Raw genomic sequence first — 24,847 nt, 5'->3', positions numbered from 1 at the left:
CAAAGCCCGAGCCGACCCCCTCTACAAACAGCATCTACTCCTTGCCCTCGACACGTTCGTCGCTGCTGCGCCTCACCCGCTCGCACGTTCGGCTTGCTGGGTGCCCATGGATGTCTTTCCCTAATCTGGTCATAATGACGTGCCTCTGCACTTGCAGCGTGGTTAATTGTGCAATTTACGAGCAAGTCTTCCCACCCATGGTCGCAGCTCTGGCAACCAAGGTTGGCCATGTGCTCACAACAAGAGTGCCGTCGATGCTTTCCGAATCGCGCACAGCTGAGTGTTTTAACCAACCGTTTCATAGGATGCTGCGGTCAACAAAACAGCCCAAAATCTCACAACTGTTACGGTTTGTCTTTTGGCTTTTTCGTGCTGCACTATGAACTATCACTGATTGCTCAGGGCCCCACCAAGAGCTTTTCGAAGACCTCATGCATTGTTTGTGGCCACGCGCATCATAGTTGGACCAACTGGGCGGAAACACCTCCTTATTGGGCTCGTTTGATCGAGCCGTGCGGATTGTCAACGATCTGACTCACCTTCCATGCCCTCTGGAGAAGATCAATTGCTTGCAAGAAACCGTAGCCAACCTCATGATTTCGCCCGACGCGGACGGCACGATGGCCTTTGGTGCTGACGAGCTGGTGCCTGCACTTTGTTTCCTCATCACTCGGTGTGTTCTCGCAGTCCGCAGCGCTTGTACGTGTCTTGTCATTGCTCACACCTCACGTCGTCCTCTGCGATCCCAAAACAACAGAGCCCGAATCGTCAACTGGAACGCTAATTTGGTGTATATACGCGAGTTCCATTTGGGTGCACTTCCATCGCAGATGCACGATTATCTTCTGGTCTGAGCTGTCATGCACCAATGCCAGGGTCAGGCGCATGGCAACCTCGTTGCGCTCACCCATACCGGATTGGCATTGCTCCCGCAGACATCCTTTGAAGCTGCACTCGAGTACCTGCGCACGCTTGATGTGGACCAAGTGATTCCGTATCGCCACGAGCTGTGCCGGTTGCCGGACCGCCGAGGTCAGCCACCTGATTCTGGTTTGCTGCTGCGATGGCAGTGCTGGCTCGCCGGTGTGTTGCTCACAGGTGCCTCGTCCAAACCCCTAGCACTTAATGTGGCCAGCTTTTTCGCCCTCATTGCCACGGGCGATGCCGAACGCGTCCATCAATCGCTCACATCTCACCTTGAAGACCTCGGCAACAAGCTTTGTCATCCTCTCTGTGCCTGCCCCAACTGCAGCAAGGTATGATGAGACGACTCGATTTGCCAGGCCTCAAATCATGACTTGGCGCTCAACGTCATTCTGGATGTGGTGTTTCTCTGCAGTTGATTCAAGAACAACAACAGGACCCATCTGCAGCTACCGTGTTTTCTCGTGACCAAGAAGGCCGCACGGTTGGTCAAGCAGTCCGGCGTACCCAGCGCGAGGCAACTTGTGCATGCTTCTTTCTTGTTGCTGTTCATTTGTGATCATCCGTATGTCTTTTTTTTTTTTTTTTTTTTTTTTTTTTTTTTTGCACCCATATGAACGGCAGGCTTTGCACATTGCGGCGTATCTCGGGTTCAACGAGATTTGCCAGCTATTGTTGCATCATGGTGCTGTTGTGGACGCAACAGATTACCACAACGCCACACCACTCCACCTGGCTTGCCGGCGTGACCAGGCGCCTTGTGTGCTGCTGCTACTCGTGCACAAGGCTTCGCTTCAAGCACAGGGTATGATCGCTCGGGTGATGGTCTGGTCTATTGCTCGAGCCTGTTCCCCTTCTGCGTTGATTTTTGGCCTCGTGACTCGCCTCGCTATATATCGCTAGACAACAACGGTGACACGCCCTTGCACATCTGTGCGCGCAACGGCCATGAGCGCTGCGCCAAGGTTTGCATCTCATGATCACCTCGTCTCTGCCCATCGGCTTCATCGTCACTGCTTGGCCAAGCATTGGATTGCTGGCACCTTTGTTGCTCTCACACTCCTTGAACATGTTTGGGTGCACCTTCCGCCTTAGGCGGTCATGTGGCATGACCCAGTGTCACTACGGATCAATCAACGCAACTACAAGGGTGATACGCCCCTGCATCTAGCTGCGCGATTCGGTTACGATGAGTAAGCCCTGCATGCCTCGACCATTTGCAACGTCATATTTTGAGGCCACGCATCGCTGTCTCACCCAAGGCTTGGTACAACAGGTTGGTAAAGCAGTTGTTGTTGCAAGGTGCCAACATTGCCGTTCGCAACAACCGCAACCAAACCCCTGTGCAGGTGGCCCAATCACCAGTACGTTGCTGGCCTGCGGCTTGTGTTGCCACCCAACCTCCGGTTTGCCATGCTTGGCCCGCTGACGGGGCGCTTATGGTCTGCAGCAAATCACAAGAGAACTGTTGGGATCAGTGGAAAGCCTGTCACGAAGCGGCTCACTGGTGGCGAGCCAATCGGGTAGCGCCATGCGGGCGCGGGCCCTTTCTGCAAAGCAACCGCAGTCGCCCACCAAAACTGTCACGTTTCCATCCTTAAATGTAGCAGAGTGCGTACACGTGATTGGTTAGCGATGTGCCTTGGGGAGCCGACTAAACTCAGCTCACGCATCCGCTCTACCTTTGTTCATGTCTTGCGCAGCCGACGGGACTCGCTTGATACCCACCAGCGCAAGGCTCGTCAACGGCTGTCACGGTCCGATTTATCTGGCGTTCACGACGAGGATCCCATCACATCTCCCGTGCTAGCGTCGGAGCGACAGCTTGAGCTTCTGTTTGAGGCCATTACCGAGGACGACCTACAGTTGCTCAAGTATCGGCTAGGCTTTACCGAGCATCGGCGTCCGGCTGGTCATGATCCGCTGTGCCAGTGCTCTCAGTGTGAGCGTCGTGTGCAGACGCCATTGTCCGTCGATGCCTGCAATACGGAGGGTTATGCGCTCCTGCATTGTGCATGCCAGCAGGGCCGCTACGACCTAGCCGCTTGGCTGCTCAAGTGCGGTGCTCGTGTTCAGAACAAGACCAACTCGGGACATACGCCGCTGCATTTTGCTGCCCAGTACAATCACCTCACGGTGCGCAGTCACTTTTCAGACTTGATGCGGTTAATGTTTTGATGCCACGTCTCATGCTGAATAATTTGGTGTTTGGTAGCTGGTCGATTTGCTCTTGCAAAACGACGCCAATCCCAACGTGCAGGATGCCAACGGTCATACGCCGCTGCACTCTGCATCATCCAATGGTCACACACAGTGTGTGGAGCGCTTGCTGGAGTACGGAGCAAATCCTTCTCTGCAGGTCAGCAATATCGTTTGTGCATCGCTTTGAATGGTGCTGTGCTGCCAATGCTGCCAATGCTGCCAATGCTGGACACTGTCGCCAGCTCGTATTGACGTCGCGTTCACAAATGGGTTGGTAACGTGTTTGCGTTGACTAGTCGGCCCGAGGCAACAGTGCCCTGCATTTAGCGGCCAAATGGTCCTATGCGGACATTGTGCGTTTGCTGCTGCAACACAATGCCAATGTTGAGCTCATCAACAACCACGGCAAAACGGCACGGCAAGAGGCTCGCAGCCGCGCCATTCAACGCCTTCTCGACGCCCGCATTGCCGGCATTGACCTCAGCATGCCTTCCGGTACGATCAAGTGGATGGTGCGACCCCCAGTCAAGGGCTCGTTGCGCTCCTTCTCACGAGGATTTGGCATGGATAGAATTGGTTTTGCGTGGGCTGCCGTCGCCCTTGGAAGACTTTTGCGGGCGATATCACCAGGCCCGTGCACTCTTACCGGAACGCATGCCGCCTTGGTATTGCCTCAACACATTTCTGCTTGTGCGTCAAGCTCACTGTGCCATTTCTTGTGCATCATGTCGGCGCAGATTGGCGAGCTGCCGCTGAACTGGACTTCTGGTGTTTTGCATGGGCCCATGACCAATCTCACCGAAGTGCGCCCTCTTTTTCAGTGGAGCGCAAGTCTCCCTGATTGTCCCAACCACGTTGTGGAGGCCTACATTTTTCACAATCCCGATCACAAGGTGAGCAGTTCTTTGTCGAGCCGCCCATCTTCGGCCGATAGAGCCCAGCGTGATTGTTCATGTCATGGTGAACTCGTGTAGGCTTGGTGCTTGGGCCGCAGTGTGGGTCATGTCTATCTTGCCAAATGTCCGGGTGATGAACTTCATCCGCTTTTGCTGAGTGGGCCGTGGTCAATTCAGCCCGATGGCAGAGCGGAGACTGTCTGCAGTGATGTGACACTGGATGCAGGTCGGTTCTTCTCGTTCATTCACTCTTGGCAACCATTAAATGAGAAGAAAGAGCAAGTTTTGCTTTTTTTTTTCTGCCTTTGCATCTTTGGCTCGGTGTCGCTTTTGGTTTGGGTTTTGGCTGCGATGTGCCAGGCTGCGTTCAAACTCACCGGCTTTTGTCAATTGTTGGGCATGCAGTCAATCCAAGCGAAGCAGAGAGCTTGCAAGAGTATGTTGCTGTGCGGGGTGCAGTCGTGGGAATTGAGCTGGGCTTCGGGTACTCATTGAATTTTTGTGGCTGTGTCAGCTTGGATGTGTCAGCTCGCTCTGCACAACATATATTCTCGGCGTTTGAATCGTCCAGCCAGAGCATGTGGCAGGTATGTCGGGCTTGAGTATTTCAATGCTTCCACAGAGGCATTTGCTAATGCGCTGCATGTGTTTGTGGTGCATGGTATCAGAGTGTCTTGCAGGAACTGGGTCAAATTTCGGCCCACGAGCTATTGCGCCATCCTTCTGAGGACCAGATCCGTGATCGATCTGCTCCCTTGCTTGTGGCCCCCCCCGTGCCAACTGGCGAGGTGGCATCTTATTAAAGAAATAATAAACACTATGGTATCTTCATGTGTGTATGCGTGCGTGTACGTGCGCGGAAGGGGGTTAGGTAGAGAAAATGTGCCTGATATTTTGAGGTACAACAACGGGCCAATCAATCGATCAACGGGATTTGACAGAGCTCAATTGTGCAGGGGGAGCATGAGTTTGCAGTGTTGGTACTGTCAATCAAAGCCTATGACACAGGGTCCTCTTTACTACGTTTTGCACTGGGCTGGGCACCGCGATCTGCGCTGGCCAAGGCCGCTGCCACGGCCGCCATGGCATCTCGCTGTTCAGCCTCTGTCATTTCGGCGCTCTCGGCCGATGATGCCTGTGTAGCCTCATTGGGGTGAGCATAAGACCCTTGCTGTTGTTGCTGGTAAAAGTAGGCGGCCATGCCAGGCGGGTACGCGTGTTGCTGTGGGTAGCCTGGGTGTTGGGGCAAGCCGCTGGTGCTGATGGCGGCGGTGGGTGTGGCAGTTGCGTCCGTAGTAGCTGGGGTTGCAGTGGAGGCGGTGGCCGGAGTGGCTTCGGTGCTGGCTGCAGTGCTGGCTGCAGGGGCTTCCTGCCCAATGCTTTGGTAGAAGGTGGCCACTTCTTCTTGGTCGGGAACATGACCTTGTTTGCAACGCTGAGCCTGGTTGGCGTAGTACGTGGCCCACGAGTTCCAAGACGCGGCTGCTTGATTCTGCTCCTCAGCTGCGGCCGTGTTCATTTGAGCCTGCACGGCTTGGTCAGCAGCATGCTGAGCGTAATTTTCATAGGTAGCGGCCCACTGCATGGCAAGCGCTTCGCGTTGCCGGGACTGTTCGAGAAGTGCCTGCGGATCTGTCCCTTCGGGCAGCGCGAGGGTAGGGCCCTGCGCAGCGGCGTCTTGTTCATGAGCCAGCTTGTTTTCTATTGCATTGATAAGCTGCTGGCGGGCCTCTTCCATTTGTTTGTTGTAGGCGGATGCATTGGGATCTTCACTGGCCCAACGAATGTTGATAACCTACAGAGTAGGTGGTTGCGGGGAAGCGGAGTCGAAAGCAAGCGGGTGACGTGAATGAGCGCAAGAGCCGGTGCGGGGAGAGCCGGGCTTGAGCAATGACACGTACGTCACGGCCGGACACGGCCTGTTGTGCCATGGCCACCTTGGCAAATTCGGCGGCGGTGCGAAGGTGATAACGGACAAAGGCAAAACCGCGATCGGGAAAGCAGCGCACTGGAAAGTGGAACGGCCAAGGAGGAATGGTGGTGAGTCGTGAGGCTGCGCGCAGTAGATGGCAACGGGTACACATGAATGTGCGTGGAGCAGAGACGGGCATTGCCAGTTGGGGGTTCGGACCGTCATCAAGTTCGCCCCACTCGCCAAAATGCTTGCGGATGTTTTCCTGCAAATGGGACATGGTGATGGGATCACGAAGACAACAAGTGAGGGTTGGTCTGCGGTTGACCGTCCAAGGCGGCAAGAGGACAGAAGAGCGTGTGTGGTGGAAAGAAGATGAAGAAGAAGAAGAAGAAGAGAAGAGGAAAACAACAACGGCGTCAAGTACCGGTGTGTTGCCGGCTCGTCCGACGCGACCGATGTAGAGGGTGCGCTGAACTTGGGGGGTGGCACTGAAAGAGCCGACGCCGCCGCGATCATCACGGTTGGTTTCGTGGCGATCACGCCCAAAGCAGTCGCGGCTGACGGGAATGTCCTGGATACCACGGAGCATATCATATGGTGGGCGTGACAGTGAGCAAGGGTGCGCGGGTGCGAGGGTGCGGGGGTCGGCGCTCTGAAACCAGAGCATGATATAGAGGGGAACGACACCTTTTCAAATTCCTCCGAGGGAATGTCGTGTAAGAAGCTACACTTTTCACCGAGATGACAGCAGCCTCGGGCAAAGCGATAGCAAAGGTAAGCTTGGGAGTTGTTGGAGCCGCGTGTCCGGCCTGCGTCCTTGGCGGAATCACTATAATCAGTGGAAAAGGTTGCGTGTGAGGCCAAGGAGCGGGAATCATGACGCTGGTGGCGGCGGTGGCGATAAAGGGTCTGGGGCAGGGCATCTCACCAGCGCGTTTCAGCTGGACCACGATCGCTGATCCAAGTTGAGGGCACATCAAAGCAGTCAGGGGCATGTGAGCTGGCTGATGCAAAGGCGGGCATCATCATGCGGAGGGGGTTGGGCCACGTACACTTGTCGGTGGCGACCTTCAGAAAAGTCACGGTTGTACCAGATGTTGTAATTACCACCGGTCGTGTGCTCGGCACTCATATACTGCCGCCCCGTGTCCTCCACCTGTACCCGAGCTGGTCGTTTCCGCCAGGCCTCTTGCAGCTTCTTCCGCTCAAACCGCTGGCGCGCCAGCGCATGCACCGCCTCGGCCATGGTTAAGGAAGGAGGAGGGTAAGTTGAGAAAAGAGGAGGGTAAGTTGAGAAAAGAGGAGGTAAGTTGAGAAAAGAGGAGGTAAGTTGAGAAAAGAGGAGGTAAGTTGAGAAAAGAGGAAGGTAAGTTGAGAAAAGGGGAAGGTAAGGAGAAAAGGGGAAGGTAAGGAGAAAAGGGTAAGTTGAGTTGAGAAAAAAGGAGAGAGAGTATTAAATTTTAGAGAAAGAATAGAGAGAGATAGGATGAAAAACAGCACACAGAGGGATGAGAGGAATGAGAGAGAGAGGAATGAGAGAGAGGAATGAGAGAGAGGAATGAGAGAGAAATATGAATTGGTTTGGTCGGTTTGAGAAAGAGAGAATGATCATGATGCGCATTGAAGATGAGAGAGTCCTGAGAGAGGAATGAGAGAGAGAAATGAGAGAGAGAGAGAGAGGGATTGAGAGAGGAGAGAGAGACAGACAGAGAGTTCGAGAGGACAGTGACTGACATGTGAGAATGAATGCAATGATAAAGTGAAAATACCACACTTTGACGAACATCTGCACTGCACTTACATCCGGATGTACTTGTAGTGGCTAACATAACTTGATAGGGGGCTAAAATACCACATCAGATTTGTCAAAAAAGGAAAAGGGGTAAAATACCACGCGTGGAAAGAAGTAGTGTGGATCCACTCATGCTGACTCTGTCTGACATCACTCCCCACACACACACACACAAAACCCACAGGATAACGCTTTGAATTCCCACACACCCACACACACGTGTCGCTCTGCACCGTTTGGCCTTTGGGACGTCGACGGGACGTGTCTCTGCACACTTTTTGTACTTTGTGAAGCGTCTCTGTGATGCTCTGACACTATCTACTATTCTCTTCTTAAGCACATTGAATTTAGAAAACCTCTGTAAAGAGCTAGAGAAGCCATAGACAAAGTTTCACGTTAAAGAGCATCTCTCTGACATGAACGCCATCTACCAGTCTCCCTCTGAAAACTCCGTTCGCCGCACAATACCTCTCTCGCCCTAAACACTCATTCACACACTCTCTCTTCGCCGGTTTCGGCTCTCTCTCTCTGGCAGCGCCGAGCACACTTTCCGACTCGCCGCGCACTGCGCCTCGATCAACTGTTGTCCCCGTGAATGCATTCCTAGGGCTGAGTTGGCGTGCGCTGGAGAGCGTGTGGTCCCGTTGGATCACGGTAGGCACGGGTACGGGCACGCGGGTACGGGCACTCGGCGTTGGAGTAGTGGCAGCAGCCAAGCACGTTTTGCCAGCTGCCGCTCCGCTGTCTCGCCCCCGCCTCCCCGCGCTTCGCCGGGATGGCGTCCAACGACAATGAACAGGCTCCGCCGAGCCAGAACGACGGGCAACAGGACACACCGGCTGGAAACAATCTCCGCCGTCGCGTTCTGACCGTGGATGGCGAGGTCAAATACGATGAGCCCCCCTTTAAGCACGCCAATCGCGATGTCATCACCGAAGCCTCCTTCGTCAGCTACATGCTTTACGCCTGGTGCCAGCCCCTCGTCTCCTATGGCCGCCGCATCCTCTTTACTGCTGACGATGTCTTTGCCCTCCCCGATGAGCAAAACCCAGAGGTAAGCCACCTCCGCCCTTTTGAACCTCAAACCTGTTTCGGTCCATTCGAGCGCCAAATTTCTCCCTTTTGATCGCGTTTGGTGCCTGAAGAATTCGTCAATTCCTTAAGCTCTTGCCCCGTCCCCGATATAATCCGTCTTTGCATCTCTGCCCCCCCTCTCTAATAGACCGCCTCCCGTCGCTTTGACGAAGCATGGAGTCAGGAATTGGAGAAATATGGCCCCGTACGTCCCCTCAACCACGCCCCTCAGAGACCGTCCCTGGTTCTTCCGCCTGCCCACCCCCTTTGTTTCCCAGGGCGAGGTCCCGCGCCTGACCAGCTGCATCTTCTCACACCCTTTTGCTCGTCTTCCCCGTTTCTTTCTCTGCCATTGGTGCAACAGGCCGACGCCTCCATTCCACGCGTGCTCTTCCGCTGCTACAAAAAATCCATGTTGACTGCCATTTTCGTCGCCACCCTCTTCATTATCGTCTCCCTCTTCAGCCCCCTCTATGTCCTCAATCTCCTCATCCGCTACCTCCAAGACAACGGCGCCTACACCGACTCGGTCGGCTACGGCATCGGGCTGGCCTTTTCCCTCGCCGCCTGCGAAATTCTGCGGTACGACCCGGAATCGCATCCATTCTAGTGTCCCGCCTGTCCTCCCTGGTTCCGAGCCGACGTTGCCGGCTCACGCTTCCGCACGACCCCCCCCCCCACCCCCACCCGTAGCTCTCTCTGCGTCAACATGTACTGGTTCTCGGCCTCTCGCTATGCCGTTTCCTTTCGAGCCATCATCTTCTGTGCGTCAGCCCTTGACCCCCTTTTGTTCGCCTGTCCCAATGAAGTTGCGGTTTTCCACTTGCATACCCGTATGCCCTCATATCGACTGATCATCCTCCCAGGTGCTGTGTATCGCAAGTCCCTGCGTCTGCGCGATCTCGGCCGCTATTCGGTCGGCGAACTCGTCAACATTTGCAGCAACGACAGCCAGCGAGTGCATGATGCCGCCGTCTTCTCGGCCTTTATCTATATTGCCCTCGTCACTGGCCTAGCCGTCATGGTCTCCAGGTCAGAATATCCTTCTCCTGCACCGACAGACATGCCGCACACCATACTATTGCCATTCCTCTCATGCCTCCGCCCACTCGCATCGATGATGCCTATCCAGCTCCCTTGTGCTGGGTCCCGCTGCCTTGGCCCGTGTTTTTGTTTTCTTCCTGATGATTCCCATTCAAGTGGTGTTTGCCAAGCAAACCGGTCAATTGCGTCGCAAGGCCATGACCTTCACAGATGCTCGCGTGGCCCTCATGAATGAAATCTTGTCCTGCATCAAGGTCCGACCTCCGTCCTTGCCGCCATGCAATTTGCATCGTACATGCCGCTGACTTACTGCTGTTATTGCATTGGCACTCATGTTTTCTTCTCGGCGGCGCCCGCTTTTCCACTCTTGTCCACAGCTCATCAAAATGTATGCATGGGAGGGCTCTTTCTCCCATAAAGTTGACGATCTGCGTGAATCCGAGGCTACCTACCTCCGTCGCGCCGCCATGTGGCAGAGCATCACCGTCTCCCTTGTGCCCGTCATGCCCGCCGTGGCAGCGCTTGTCACCTTTCTGATTCAGGCTTATACCGAGGGCACGCTCAAACCCGATGAGGTACGTGTACTTGCGGACCATTTCAATCGCCTTGCATGCTCCCGTGTTGGGTGTCTGCGTCACATGCGCCATGGCCACCCTCCTGATTCACGTCGCTGCTTTCCGCCACCAGGTGTACACCGTGCAAGCCCTCTTCAACGTCCTGCGCTTCTCCTTGGCCGTTTTGCCCATGGTGTGTCCATCGCCTCTGCCTTTGTATGCTGCTTGGAACCCACGACGACGCCCGGTCGTCCGGCTCATGCTATGACACTGCAGGGCGTGAAAGCGGCAGCCGAGGCCAAGCAGGGCGTCAAACGTCTCAAGAAGTTTTTGCTCCAAAACAACGAACGCATCCCCTTGCAGCCCCCTCGTATGTTTCTGGTCGCCCCTTGTTTTATAGCTGCCAATGCAGCCGTGTGCGAATGTGTTGTGGCTCACGGACACTGCCATTTGGGCGGGGGCTGCCCCATAGCACGCGACGATCTGGCCATCGAGTTTGTAACGGCAGATATTGCATGGCCTGGATTGCCGCCCAAGCCCAAGTCAAAGGCCGCCGCTGCCCTTGAGCGGAAAAACTCCAAGCGTGCATCGCGAAAGGCGAGTTACCGCGCCGGTGAGGCGGCCATTGCAACCGATGCGAGCCCAGAAGAAGATCTGCTCCCTCGGACACGATTGCGCCCAAGAACCTCCCCATCATTTTGCGTCAAGTCGACTTTCGCATCAAGCACGGCGAACTTGTGGGCTGCTGTGGAGCTGTGGGGGCGGGTAAATCCACCCTTTTGGCCACGCTGCTTGCCGAAACGCTCGTGATGAACGACGTTGGTCGTGCCCACATTGACGGCGACGTGGCCTACGTCAGCCAGCAGGCATGGATCCAATCCTCGACCCTACGGGATAATATCCTCTTTGGCTTACCCTTCAATGAACGACTCTACCGTAACGTGGTCTTTGCCGCAGGGCTCGAGGCTGATTTCCGCCAGCTCTCGGCGGGTGACCTGACCTTTATTGGCGAACGCGGGCTTAACCTGTCTGGTGGGCAGAAGCAGCGAGTCAGCCTGGCTCGGGCGCTCTATGCCAACCAGGACGTGTACTTGCTTGATGATCCCCTCAGCGCCGTCGACGTGCACGTGGGTGAGCACATTTTTGAGTACGCCATTTGCGAAACGCTCGCCGAAAAAACTGTGCTTTTTGTCACGCATCAGCTGCAGCACCTGAGTCGCTGCGATCGCGTACTCTTTCTGCACGGGGGACGTGTGCACATGGGTACCTACCGCCAGCTCATGAACACGAACCGAGACTTTGCCAGCCTGGTGGAGCATCACATGCGCCAGGTGACTGATTCTGACGGTCAAGCTAACCATGGTTCCAGAAATGCCCGCCACGGCACGGTTACAACGGAAACGTCCGACTTCACGATCAACCTGCAGGATGAGCCTGTGGCCCGCCGTCGTGAAAGCCTGGGTGTGTCCCCTGCGCATCACAGGGGTAGCCGTCATTCCGTTCATGACCTAGACCACGAGGAGCGCTTGCGTCCCGATCCCAATCTTCGCCTGGGTGACCCTGAAAGTCTCGGCACCAAACTGCTGCAAGAAGAAGACACGGGCCGTGGCTCCGTTGGGGGGCGCACGGTTGCGGACTACTTTCGCGCAGCCGGTGGCATCTGGCTCTTTTCCTTCATCATCTTTCTCTTCTTTGTTGCCATGTTTGCACGCACCTTCAGTGATTACTATCTCAGCTACTGGATCCGTCGTGTAAGTGGCAGCCGCTCTTGGAAGCGCTTGGAATTGGCACGCCCATTTCTGGACTTGATGCCATCGTAGGGCATTTCTTTGACTCATCGCTTTTGCTTTCATGGGGTGTACAGGGTGATGGAACCAGCACGACGGGCAGTGTTGCAGACAATCCCCATTTGGACACATATGCACTGGTTTTTGGTATGACCGTGGCGGCATTGCTGGTCTTCCAAGTGAGTCATGTGCTTGTTGCTCCATGCTGTCAGTGTTGTCTTGCTGTGAGAAAGCACTGCTCACTTTTACGGTGTATAGGTTGTCCGTGGCTACATGTACTGCCGGCAAACCATTCGCGCTGCCAGCGCCATGCACGGATCGCTCTTTCGCGCCGTTGTGTGTGCCCCCATGTCCTTTTTTGATACAACTCCCACCGGTCGCCTCCTGAATCGCTTCAGCAAGGATATGGATGAAGTTGATACGGTTCGTTTTTTTCTCTGCTGCATCCAGACCCCACCCTGCAACAACTACTCATTCTTCGTTGGTTTGCACCGTTTGCCGTCCTTGTTGTACTGCAGCGCTTGCCTTTTCTGGGCGAGCAATTCACGCAGAATGTGGCGCAAATCGTGTTGATGCTCGTATTGATTGCCTATGTCTTCCCGTGGTTCTTGATTGCCTTGGTACCCATTTTTACTTTCTTCTTCTGGCTCGTGCGCTATTTTCGCCCGACGCAACGTCACATCAAGCGCCTGGATAACGTTAGCCGAAGCCCCCTTTTCTCCCATCTTTCTGCAACGCTCCAAGGCCTGAGCACCATTGCAGCCTTTCGCAAGCAGGACGACTTTTACAACGAATTTGTCACACGCCTCACCACTAATTCCAAGTTTGTAGCCAAGCCTTTGTTTTGTTTTCGCTCGCGCTTGATGCTTCCCTCTGGCACCACCAAACACGGCAGAACTCAAGTGCGTTTTGAGCTGCGTCGCAGATCGTTTTTTGGATTCTACTATTGCTCGCGTTGGTTCGCTCTGCGGCTGGATATCACCACTACCTTGATTGTCTTGGCGACGGCCATTACAAGCGTTGTTTTACGCGACGAGATCAACCCGGCCCAGGCCGCCCTCAGCATTACATATGCTCTTTCCATGGCTGGTACGACTTTGCACAAAGGTGAAAAGCAATGCCCCTGTGACGACTCATGTCTTGAGTTGTTTTTTTGCTTGCCACAATTGCATTTGCTTTTTTTTTTTTTTCTCTCCATCTAGGCATGTTTCAGTACACCACGCGTCTTAGTGCCGAGGTCGAGGGCCGATTTAATTCTGTGGAACGCCTGCAACAGACGATCAAAAGCACTCCGCACGAGGACTTTTCCGGCGTTGATCCCCCCACCAACTGGCCGGAAGAGGGCCAGGTTGAGTTTTGCGACGTGTCTGCACGCTATCGTGCAGGTCTCGAGACGGTCCTCAAGTCCATCTCTTTCAGGTATGTGCAGGTGCACGTGTGTCAGATCCGTTTGCCTCAGGGTTGCTCACTAGCTTGACCTTTCGACGTGCTACATAGCGTGGCGCCGCAACAGCACGTGGGCATCGTGGGCCGCACTGGTACGGGTGTTTCGTCTTGCTTCTTCTCAAAAAGGATTGCTCCATATTTGACCAGGCCTTTTCTCATCCTGCTGGGCATGATCGCAATAGGGGCGGGCAAGTCATCGCTGACGCAGGTGCTATATCGCCTTTTGGAGCTCGAGGCGGGCCAGATTCTAATTGATGGCCTCGATATTTCCACCATCAAGTTGGACATGTTGCGCTCTCGCCTGAGCATCATCCCTCAGGTCCGCAATGCTCGCAAATCAACCCCCCTGTTTCGTTTGGACCTTTGGCCCATCGTTTTTGTGGCACGACACCTAATTTCTCACAACAGTCGTGGAACGCTTCATAATGCTGTTAGGAACCTGTTTTGTTTGTGGGCACGCTGCGCTACAACTTGGATCCCTTTGGCGTCTACGCGGACGAGCAAATTTGGACCGCGTTGGGTACGTACTGCAATGAAAGCACGCATCAAGTCTTAGCTTTGGCACACACGCACAGCAACAATCTGTTTTTCTCCCAATCTACCTTCATATCGTGTTTTGGGGGTTTTTTTACAGAGCGAGCGCATATGCGGGATGCCATTCGTCGTTTGCCCGAGAAGCTGGATGCGCCAGTTGTCGAAAACGGCAACAACTTTTCAGTCGGCGAGCGCCAGGTGAGCGGTGGCTGTCAAAATCACGCACAAGGGTGCAGGGCAATGTGTTATTGCGTGACCATCTCATTTTTTTTTTTTTTTTTGTGGGGTTCCTTATTTAAACAATGTTAAAGCTCTTGTGCATGGCTCGAGCGCTGCTGCGCAACTCGCGCATCTTGGTCCTGGACGAGGCCAGTAGTAGCACAGATAGCAAGACGGATAGCCTCCTCCAAGTAGGTCTTGTCGTTTTTAACTCGTCACATTGGCGGTCGTCGAATGATTAATAACTTGATTTTGCTTCATTTTCTTGCAAACAGACAACAATTCGCACTTCGTTTGCGGGCTGCACGGGTGAGTGCCCGTGTTTGTTTACGGTCTTTGCAGGCTGGTGTTTTTAGTTGAAAGCTGATCCCGTGCTTGGTGTTGTTTTAGTCTTGACGATCGCACATCGTCTGAACACGGTGATGGATTGCGACATGATCATGCTCATGGACCATGGTACGTACAAGCAACACTGCAACGGGACTTATCCGCCACCTGCCTGACAGGGAGGATATTTTTTTTCTTTGCCAAATAGGCCGAATTGTTGAGTACGACGATCCCGTGCTGCTGCTGCAAGACCCAGACACGCTTTTCCGGCGCATGGTCGAAGACAGTGGCATGTTTGTGAACGACGCCCTGCTAGATGGCATTGAGCGGTCGCAACGCGAGCGCCGTGCCCGGGCGTTGGACATTTTGAACAAGGATGACGTGGACAAGCGCAAGTACCGGCGGTCCACAATCGTTCAAGGCCTGCCGCTGCCTTCCGACATTAAGATGGCCCATGTTTAGGGTTAGGAATGTTTCAACTCGTCTTTATGTTCCTGAGATGTTTTCTCTTGCACCTGGCCATCGCGTCGTGCCAAGGAATAATACCGCACCAAAACTCTTGTTTGAATTGATTCGCACCATGGACAATGGCTTGTCAGAATGGAGCCTTCGGGACGGGCCAAGGAAGTGCAAGTGTGTGGATTTCGAGACAGGTAATGGGCCCACTCTTTGTAGTCGATTTAAAAGTCAATGGCTGACGTGGGGCAAAGGGAGGGCGTACAGCGCCTACTCCCAATCTTCAAAGCCACTCTGTCCCACATACTCGGAAACATCATCGAAGGTGCAAGCAGCAACATTACCATCCGCTAATTGGACCGTGACCAATTCTTGCTTGGAGTCGCGCTGGGTAGAGATTGGAAGAAGGTTGCACCAGAGCGAGCAGTGGTGAATTGCTTTCGAAGGAGTGCGATTGGGTCCGCAAGGGCGCGAGGTGATCTTACTTCCAGAATGCGCGCACGTTGGCCTGCAAACTCTCCCCGTAGCACCATGACAGGTGCCTTGGGCTGACGCGGCACGATTGTTTCCAGCTCACTGTCGTAAAGGTCTGATTTTGGCGCAATGAGATGAAGGATGCGCGCGCGTGCACGTCCCCAACCAGGGGTGTTGGAGGAACGATATCGAAAGTCTTACCTTCGAGGAGGCGTCCCTCTGTAGAAACGGTGATTTGATCGCGGGCCAGCACATCCATGACGACGGCCTTGACGTTATAATACTTGCCCTTTTTGTACTTTTGACTGACGATCCGCACCCGAATATCTGGCACCACCCACGTCTGCCCAAGGAAAGCAGACGAAGGAACAAGCGAGGGCGTGAGAATCGCGATGCCTGAGAGTCAAGCAATCGGTTTGTGTCCGAGCGGCCACTGTGGACACGTGGGAAATTGAGAATGTATGGAGGGAAGGGAACAAGGTCTTACGTGACGGCTGGAACGGTGGCGGGAAGAGGTTTTTGAAGCCTTGGCGGGGGGCTCGCTACTCTGACGAGGGCTCGTGTCGTTCTTGCGAGAGCCATCACGACCTGATTTGGAGGAGCTAGTGGGGGGGAGTTCAATGCCAGCACGGGCAAGGGCCTCGCGCGGCGAGTAGCCCTTGTCGATGGCAGCCCATACGGTGCGCGCTTGGGCACGGGGCAAAACGTTGACGGCGCTTTCATCGCAAGCCACGACAGTGTCACTGCTGGCTAAGCGAACGTCGACCATAAGATTGTACATGCGGGTGATGGTTCCAACCTGACCACGATGGGGGCCTTGGACAATGTGAACGCGGCGGTCGCGCTTGACGGTGAGGTCCTCCTTCTCGTACAAGGTCTCGGATACACCGCGGATGTGGCGGACCTTGCCACTGGCATCGACTTTGCCGGCAAGCTGCGCGACTTCTCGATGCGTCTCGCCGGGTTTATTGATGGCTTTGCGTTGGTATCGGTGATCGGGTTTGAGGGACAGGTCCCGGGTGGCGCCGAGGCCCAGGCCAGAGGGTCGGGGCACAAACTCTATCGGTTCAACGAGGCCCTTGTTTGTACCGCCGATGGCCTCGCCCTTTTGCCAACCCATGCCGCGCAGCATAGCCGTGCCGAATTGCTCAATGGGCACACGATCATACTCTTGGAGGGAGAGCTCGGCCGGGCGGAGTTGCATGTCGCGCTTGAACTTTTCCGCATCATCAAGGCGTTCGGTGCCCGGGGCACGATTTTGCATGAGAAGCGGGATGGCGTCAATGTCTGCGGGCGTCTCACCCTGCTGCACGTTGTCGGCGTCAGCCTGCAACGCCGCCAAAGCCCGCTGGTCATCGTCATTCACGTCGGTGGCAGCCTTGCCAACGCCGGCCTTGGGTTCCTCGTCGCCCTCGACCCCGGTCCCCGCCCCGGTCTCGGCGTCCCCCGTGCGCCATTGATTCACCTTGAGCAAGGGGATGATCACCTCCTTGGGCGCCTCACGCGGCTGTGCCAGCGTAGCGCCAGCACGCGTAAACTCGGTAATGGCATCGCCCTGTGCTTTCTGGTGGTCGGCATCCTCTGTCTCCTCCGTTTCCCCCAACCCAGCCACCGCCTGCTTGGGCCGCGAGGGCTTGCTCTTGGCAAACCCAAACGACACCTTCACCCCCTCACCCGCCGCCGCCGCCCCCTCCATCTCGTGTGTGTGAGAGAGAGAGAGAGAGAAAGTGAGAGAGAGGGAGTTTGAGAGAGAGAGTGAGAGAAAGTGAGAGGGAGAGAGTTTGTGAGAGCGAGTTTGAGAGTTTGAGAGAGAGTTAGAGTTTGAGAGAGAGTTTGAGAGAGTTTGAGAGAGAGTTTGAGAGAGTTCGAGAGAGAGAGTTTGAGAGAGTTCGAGAGTGAGAGAGTTTGAGAGAGAGAGAAAGTGAGAGAGAGAGAGAGAGAGAGTTTGAGAGTTTAGAGAGAGAGAAACGGTCAACAACGTTTTTGTTCAAAATTTCAACGTACGTCCTCGTCTGTGTGTGTGTGTGTGTGTGTGTGTGTGTGTGTGTGTGTGTGTGTGTGTGCTCGGATGCGTGTCTGGTGCCCGTGTGTCTGGTGCCCGTGTGTCTGGTGCCCGTGTGTCTGGTGCCCGTGTGTCTGGTGCCCGTGTGTCTGTGGTCGTGTGCGTGTATCTGTGTGTGTGCCCGTGTGTGTGTGTGTGTGCTGTGCCCGTGCCCGTGTGTGTGTGCGTGCGTGTGTGTGTGTGTGTCGTTGCATTTACATTTAGTGAGAGACTGAGTGACCGACTGAGTGACCATGGACTGACGGACGGACTGACGTGGGGTTCTTACACCAGGATCGACTGACACTGTCATTGCTGCCTGCTGCTGCGGCTCTCAGGTGGTGCTACAACTGCCCGTGATAACTCAAGTTGTATTTGTTGGCTGCCACTGCCACACTGCCACACTGCCACACTGCCACACTGCCACACTGCCACACTGCCACGACGGCTCCCATCTGCTCTCATCAACAACTGGTGTACGACGAGCGCAGACGTCGACATTGGTGACATCAGCGATAGTGCTTATGAATACAGGTACCGCCGTGCCATCGTGAGGCTCCACTCTGCTCAATGCAGCTGTCGTTGCACGGCGAGCTGCGTAGACTCGCTGCGTCGAGTCGCTGCGTAGACTCGCTGCGTAGATTCGCTGCGTAGACTCGCTGCGTAGACTCGCTGCGTAGACTCGCTGCGTCGAGTCGCTGCGTCGAGTCGCTGCGTCGAGTCGCTGCGTAGACTCGCTGCGTAGACTCGCTGCGTAGACTCGCTGCAGTGCACCGAGGCTCACTTCGAATGATTGTGCGCCCTCGACATCTCTGCTCGGTTTACTGCCGTCTTTGGACAAGGCATGAGCCGACCTGGATAGAGACGCGTGGTCAAGCCCGTGGTAGGGAGGCACGGCATGGCGACACCCAACGGCTGGTGGTCACCGTTTGCTGCTGACCCATCGTCTGGATCATATGGGGCCAGTGTCCCGCAGCCTGGCGCCTCCACTACTCCCGCTCCCATCCCTCATCGCTGGGACCCCAGCTCGGTACCCTCTCAAGGGCATCCACCGTCCCTCCCCACCCTCACTGCTCACCAAGCCAGGGCCAGCCACACGCCTTATGCCGAGGCTAAGCGTGCCGCTGACCATGGCGACGCCTCGGACTGGGGCGCGCCGAGAACCAAAAGGTGAGCACCCCTGCTTCCATGCAGCCACATAGCTGTCTTGCGCTGCCGACCGGCATGGCGCCGATCGCCCGATCTTGTTCTTACCCGTTGGTCGACACCTAGATGGCGAGAAGTGGATGTAGACTCCCCGACACAGTCACCCGTCATTGCTGGGTCACCTTGGGTTCGTCACCCGTCTCTATCCACGCTTGCGCCGTAGCCGTGTCTCATTTCGCCCCCCGCCCCCCCCCCGTCTTCTTGTTTTGGCTCGCTTGCGTCGCGCAGTTTGACCCGCGGCTTGTGATGAGTCCCGACTCTCAAGCGCATGGCTATCGACCCACAGCCGTGCAAGAAGCTTTTGCTTTACGAGCCGCTGCATTTCGCCGACGCCAGGCCACGCTGCAGCAACACCCTGCAGCTCATCCATCCACCGCGACGGCGTACCACTCCAACAGTGCTCTGCGCCCGAGAGAGAGCTCGCCCCTCGCCCCTCAGGTCGGAGCCCACGATGTGGCCATGTCCAGCGCGCCACAGCCCTCGCAGACACCAACAGATCCAGCCCAACTCTTGCGGCGTCTTAACATGAAACGCCCTCATGGCTGATGCCCATGCTGACTTTCTGCCCGCCTGTGCCCCTATCTCAATGCGCTGCGCGCACTTGCCGCCTGATTCGATTCAACACCAACGTCTTCTGAAGAGATTGCACGTCACGGTCGTGTCATGTTGTTCCCAGAGCATTCTCAGCAACATTATTCTTATTATTCATCCTCAATTCACACAACGCCATTCACCCATGAGGAGTGGAAACAAACATCAGAAGGGGGGAGTCTAGCAGGTCACAAGTGAGAAGCACACGATCAAGAGGGGTCAGGTTGAATGTTGCTCCAAAGCTCAACAACTCTCGACAGCTACACGGGCAAATCAAGAAGCACAACCAAAGGGAGCCTGACCACACAGTTTGCACAACCTTCAACTCGATAGATGAAATGGAGCAATGGCACACACAAGCTCGGCCCGGTGCACCAATCTAAACCGCTGCAGGGCCTTTGGAGGCCACATGCCCTTTTGCACACAAGGGTGCAACACAGAGACACAGGGCGGCTCCGCGAGGAAAGAGCAGGGCATTGAAAGCTGGTCATGACGTCCACACACACTGGGACGACGGGAAAGGCATTATCACAATGCAGTGTGCCGCAGCTGATCCACCAGATCTGCCCGGGGCTCCTGTGCCACAAGCAAAGTAATGGTCTCGCCCAGCTGGACCTTTTTCAAAAACTCGATGGCGCCCTCACGGCTAACCCCAATCAGACTATGCCCGTTCACCTCGAGAATTTCGTCACCTACAAGCAACCGTTGTGAGAGCCTTCAGGTTGAGGGGCCAAAACATAGGAAGACGGTCACAGGCAAAATGCGTTGACGACTGACCATCACGTAGCGTGCCGTCCACGTCGGCAGCCGAGCCCGGGACCAGGGACGTGACAAAGATACCCAGGACAAACTTGCCATCTCGCGTGCGCTTGGCGCCGCTGATGCCAAGACCCAAGCCCTTGTTGCCCTTGACCAGGTTGACGGTTACGAGCTTGTCGCGCGGATCAGTCCATGATGTTTGCCTCGTTTTGTGGTTGGCAAAGAACCGATGCTTGGTCTCTTGGTCGATGAGCTCCTCCCACTCATCCGGCAGCGGTGGCATGCCGTTCTCCGTCGAACCTGCCGTTGACGATGCACCATCTTCATGGGCAGCGGAATGACCATGGGAGCTCGGCGGCTGCTGGGGCGGGCCGGCTCGAGCATCCCCGGCCTTGTTTTGAACGGGGGTTGAGGTGAGGGGATTGTTGCCAGCTGCGGCGGAAAAGCCAAGCCTTTGTGTAGTGTCACCCACGGAAATTCCTTGGTCCTCGGCGCCTTCCTCATCATTGTTAGTTGATGGCATTGCCCGAGTAATGCGATCAACAACCTCGCGTAGCCTAGAACACCACGTCGGCATGCAAGCATCATCAGGCAAGATTGACAGCCTGCTTCAGGGGCATCCGCTCACGGGATGAAAGGAAAAAACAAAACTTTAAAAAACAAAGAGCAGCGCACTGCGACTCACAAATCTGGCGACATGTTTTGGTCAAGCTGGCGGTAGTAATCGATAATGACGGCACGTAGTTCGCTGCGATTTGTCCATGTGGCGGATTGAAGTTCTGGTGGAATTTGGCCACGGGTGGCACAGCGATCAATGCCTTCGAGGCAGTTGTCCACCGCTGCATCGAGGCGTTGTTTGGCGCTGTTCTCCAAAACACGGAACACGGCCGGGTCTTGCAGCAGCGCGCCCATGAGCTTCAAGGTGTTGCTTGCCCAAAAGAGCAGCATGTTGCTGCTGTCCGGGTGACGCTGCAAGAAGACAAGGAAAAAATAAAAAATAAAAAAGCAAGCAAGTAATGAGAGGTCCAGGAAAAAGCAAAACAGAAAAACAAACTTGGAGAGTATAGAGATGGGGAGGCTCGAAGGAACCTGAAAGCGGGAACTGACCGTGACAACGCCGGTAATTTTCTCGGCAATTTTGTTCAAGAGTCCCTTGAGAGCGGCATTGCCCCGATGGATAGAGCTGTAAGCGATACACATTTGTAAGAGATAGGCGGGCGTCAGCTTGAAGCCAAGGCCTGAGCCACTTTGTCGAGTGATCATGACTTCCAGGAGCAGATCCTCGTCATCCGGGTGGTAAGGAAGCAAAGGACCAAGGGGGGAAGCCACGTCGTCGTCGGTTGAGGTCTCGCCTCCGATGCCCGTGAGGGCGAGGGAGGATCGACGGACGGCGGGGCCAGTTTGTCGATGCTCGCTTAGGGCATCGCCAGAGCGGGTGCTCGAGTTGTCACCAGAGCGGGCGGCAGCGTCGACATGCGAGTCGGGGCCCTTGTTGGAGGGGGCTTTGGACATGCGAACGAGGCCTGGGGAGAGCTTGCGAAAGACAAAGGTCGTTTCGGCCGGATCCATGAGGGTGATGGCGACGGAGATGGGGGACTGGTCATCAGCCAGCATGTTATGTTCACCCGTGTCTCGCGTGTCAAAGACGGCATAAGATTCGAGGTCAATCTCGCCCAGGTTGAATTTCTCGGCCAAGAGGTGGACGAGTTCGTCGCCGCACACAAAGTTGGTGAGACGAACCACTTTGACAATGGCTCGGGCGGTAGCGTCAGCTTGGCAGTGGACCTTGAGCGGACCACTGATTTTGCCGTCCTGTGTCATTTCGAGTTGGTGGATGCGCTGGCTGCTGGCATTCCAGAAGCGGACGGCAAGTTCCTTGTCTTCATGTGAGATGGTGTCAAAGGGTTGTTGACGAAGGGCCATGACCTTGTCGCGGCGTTGGGCGTTGGTCGCCATTGTTCGAGCGGTGGCAAAGGCCAGGGTGGTGGCGTCTGTGTCTGACTTGCACTTGAAGACAAAGCTGCGGCGAGGCGAGAGGGGGAGGAGGAGGGTGAGAAAAGCGGTTGGGTATAAAAGAGAGATATGCGAGGGTGTTTGGGTGATGCAGCAAAGGCAAAGGCGCAAGACGGGGACCAGGGCGGGAAGGGGGCGTGGGGGGTAAGATTTTAGGAAAGCGAGCGCACCAAGTATAGGTGGCATGAGGGCCGCCGATGCGGGTGCCTTCATCGCTGGCCACAAAGGTGAACATGTACTGCTTTTTGAGCGCGCCTTCGGTGTGGGCATTGACGTAGACAATTTTGCCGATGGGTTGGTAGACGGGGGAGCCGCCGTTGATGGGCTCACCGCACAGGGCTTCAGGGGTAACGAGGACCTTCATGGCGATGGCTTCCTTCCGCAGGCGGCGGGCCTCCTTGATGGCGACCAGCGTCTCCTCTTCCAGGTTTGGTTTGTGCCAGGGATCGTCAATGACAATGTTGGGGACGGGCACGCTGCCCACAAAGGTCGTGGGCCAATCCATGGCGAGCGCGGCCCCAGCGTGGTGCGCTGGGCAGTCAAGGGCACGGCAAGGACCAGTTGAAGGAAGACGGGTCTGGTTGGGCGTGGGCTAGTACGGCCAATGCCAGAGCCGTCGAGGCATAGGCAAGAAACGGTCGTGGCACTGCAACACGAGGTCAGCGAGCCAGCACTGCCACCCGCAAATGCCACAAGTCGGGAAGAATCCGACGAGCAAGGAAACCAGAAGCAGAAGCAGAAGAAGGAAGGAAGTAAGGAAGGAAGGAAGGAAGGAGCAGGAGGAGGGCAGGAAGATGGGGGAAGTAGAAAAAGGCAGTCCCGTGGCTTGTCGTGTACCGGGGTGCCAGCACCTCGGGCCTGACCCGTCTGAGGTGAGAGACCTGCAGGGAGCGCTCTTTCCGCGTGCACGAGAGGCGGCCCAAGCGGCGCCTCACACACTGTGAGGATGGGGCCGGAGGGGGGGAGTACGATAACCGTATCCCAACGACACCACGGCCACACGCAGGCACACAAGGTACAGCAGGTACCGCAGGTACAGCAGGGACGAAGAGGCGGCCGCACAGAGAGAGAGACGATTGATCAAAAGTCTCTCTCTCTCTCTCGCTCGCTCTCTCTCTCGCTCGGAAACGATTCAGCCGGAGACTGAGAGAGACAGGGAGACAGGGAGACAGCGAGACAGAGATGGAGATGGACACGGAGATGAACGCAGAGAGACGTTGGGGATGGATATACTGTGCTGCTTGAGAATTGAGGAAGAAGAAAAGAACGACGGAAATAGGGAGACAGAGTCAGAGAGTTGGAGGAAGAGATGAGGAGAGTCAGAGACAGAGGCAAGGTGAAATGCATGCAAGAGATCCTTAGAGAGAGAAACGTGAAGATGCATTCACGTAGAGAGAGGTATTGAGAGAGAGAGGAGGGATAGCGTCGCATGAATACAGCGAGGCAGGCGCGGCTAGACAGGATGATCGGGCGCGGGGTCGCTCGAAAGACCGATGGCAGCCGGCAGGGTCGGAGAGGAGCGCTGCCGAAGGAGCAGAGCGCCCGGTACGGGTTTGGCCGTCAGAGGTGTGGGCGAGCACGGGGGTCGGACGAAGAGAGGCGTGGGTCTAGAGGGATTGAGTCAGAGATGGGTGCTCATCATGCGGCTTCACAGCGTAATTCGGCTTGATATTTAAGCTTGAACAAGAGACATTGAGGTCAGGCTGGCTGAAACTTAGAGAGAACGAACGTCTTGCGCGAGGGCATAAGAGACGAGTGAATTGTCAGCCGTTTCAGCCGAAGAACAAAAGGAGCCGTACCAGAGGAAGACGTTGCTCGCCTGTGACGAGCCAGAGAGAGAAGCCAACGCAGAACGACACTCTACTATGAAAACAAGCTAAAACCAGAGAAGCCAATAAATCCTGCTCTCGACTCAGAGAACCAAACCGTGAGTTTCAATCCTCAAATTAACGCGCTCAAAGTGTGATAAGTGATACAGTGAACGTTGTGTAAAGTCTGACATATGTTACACCTGTTTGGTCTGCTCATGTAAGCGTGCTACACCTTTGAAATTTTTCGTTCGTCAGGGTCGCTTGCATTCGCAGGTCGTGAATTTGAATGCATTTCACCGTGAAAAGTGGTGCGTATTTGATTGAGAAATTGCGCTTTGCTGTGCGTGCATGCATGTGATGGGGGGCGCGGGGGGGTGGTGTCACACAAGCGTGTTGTTGCCGTCGTGTCTGGGACACTCAAAACGCCAAACAGTCTTTTGGTGCTGTAAACCGCCCTAGACCAACGCAACGTTTCCCCTATTCACCATCTTGTTATAGTAGACACAGACACGGACACGGACACACAGACACAGACACAGACACGGACACAGACACAGACACAGACACAGACACAGACACAGACACAGACACAGACACAGACACAGACACAGACACAGACACAGACACAGACGCAGACACAGACACAGACACGGACACAGACACAGACACAGACACAGACACAGACACACAGACACAGAGACACACAGACACAGAGAGAGAGACACACACACACACACAGACACACACACACACAGACACAGACACACACACACACACACACA

General features: G+C 55.4%; 5 protein-coding genes across 5 annotated transcripts; 2 read left to right on the top strand and 3 right to left on the bottom strand.

Annotated features, from left to right (window-relative positions):
- Positions 1 to 5,019: 5,019 nt before the first annotated feature.
- Positions 5,020 to 7,198, bottom strand: MONBRDRAFT_33553 (uncharacterized protein; the record flags this gene model as incomplete). Its single annotated transcript, XM_001748094.1, has 7 exons — positions 6,990 to 7,198; positions 6,866 to 6,892; positions 6,625 to 6,766; positions 6,362 to 6,508; positions 6,154 to 6,199; positions 5,924 to 6,030; positions 5,020 to 5,817 (listed from the first exon to the last, which is right to left on the bottom strand). Exons 1-7 carry the CDS (start codon positions 7,181 to 7,183, stop codon positions 5,020 to 5,022), a joined length of 1,461 nt encoding a protein of 486 aa, XP_001748146.1. The 5' UTR covers positions 7,184 to 7,198.
- A 1,306-nt stretch (positions 7,199 to 8,504) lies between these two features.
- Positions 8,505 to 12,611, top strand: MONBRDRAFT_10377 (uncharacterized protein; the record flags this gene model as incomplete). The annotated part of the gene is made up of 11 exons (XM_001748182.1): positions 8,505 to 8,783; positions 9,168 to 9,385; positions 9,497 to 9,835; positions 9,936 to 10,101; positions 10,225 to 10,422; positions 10,535 to 10,594; positions 10,678 to 10,771; positions 10,874 to 11,014; positions 11,110 to 12,152; positions 12,266 to 12,367; positions 12,447 to 12,611. Coding segments are annotated over 11 exons (2,805 nt in total), but the record flags the coding sequence as incomplete, so codon positions are not given.
- A 149-nt stretch (positions 12,612 to 12,760) lies between these two features.
- Positions 12,761 to 14,890, top strand: MONBRDRAFT_21637 (uncharacterized protein; the record flags this gene model as incomplete). The annotated part of the gene is made up of 9 exons (XM_001748181.1): positions 12,761 to 13,034; positions 13,391 to 13,607; positions 13,686 to 13,726; positions 13,817 to 13,953; positions 14,070 to 14,154; positions 14,269 to 14,366; positions 14,480 to 14,578; positions 14,663 to 14,696; positions 14,778 to 14,890. 9 exons carry the CDS (start codon positions 12,761 to 12,763, stop codon positions 14,888 to 14,890), a joined length of 1,098 nt encoding a protein of 365 aa, XP_001748233.1.
- A 550-nt stretch (positions 14,891 to 15,440) lies between these two features.
- Positions 15,441 to 17,340, bottom strand: MONBRDRAFT_27691 (uncharacterized protein; the record flags this gene model as incomplete). Its single annotated transcript, XM_001748093.1, has 4 exons — positions 15,441 to 15,557; positions 15,656 to 15,759; positions 15,846 to 15,987; positions 16,132 to 17,340. The coding sequence occupies 4 exons, from the start codon at positions 17,338 to 17,340 to the stop codon at positions 15,441 to 15,443; spliced, it is 1,572 nt and encodes a 523-aa protein (XP_001748145.1).
- A 2,670-nt stretch (positions 17,341 to 20,010) lies between these two features.
- Positions 20,011 to 22,759, bottom strand: MONBRDRAFT_27690 (uncharacterized protein; the record flags this gene model as incomplete). The annotated part of the gene is made up of 5 exons (XM_001748092.1): positions 20,011 to 20,174; positions 20,260 to 20,798; positions 20,927 to 21,210; positions 21,349 to 22,261; positions 22,425 to 22,759. The coding sequence occupies 5 exons, from the start codon at positions 22,757 to 22,759 to the stop codon at positions 20,011 to 20,013; spliced, it is 2,235 nt and encodes a 744-aa protein (XP_001748144.1).
- Positions 22,760 to 24,847: the final 2,088 nt, after the last annotated feature.

Source organism: Monosiga brevicollis, genomic scaffold (genome assembly GCF_000002865.3).
Source record: "Monosiga brevicollis MX1 MONBRscaffold_21 genomic scaffold, whole genome shotgun sequence".
NCBI lineage: Eukaryota > Choanoflagellata > Craspedida > Salpingoecidae > Monosiga > Monosiga brevicollis.
Note: the sequence above shows the minus strand (reverse complement) of the source record. Positions and strands in the feature narration are given on the sequence as shown.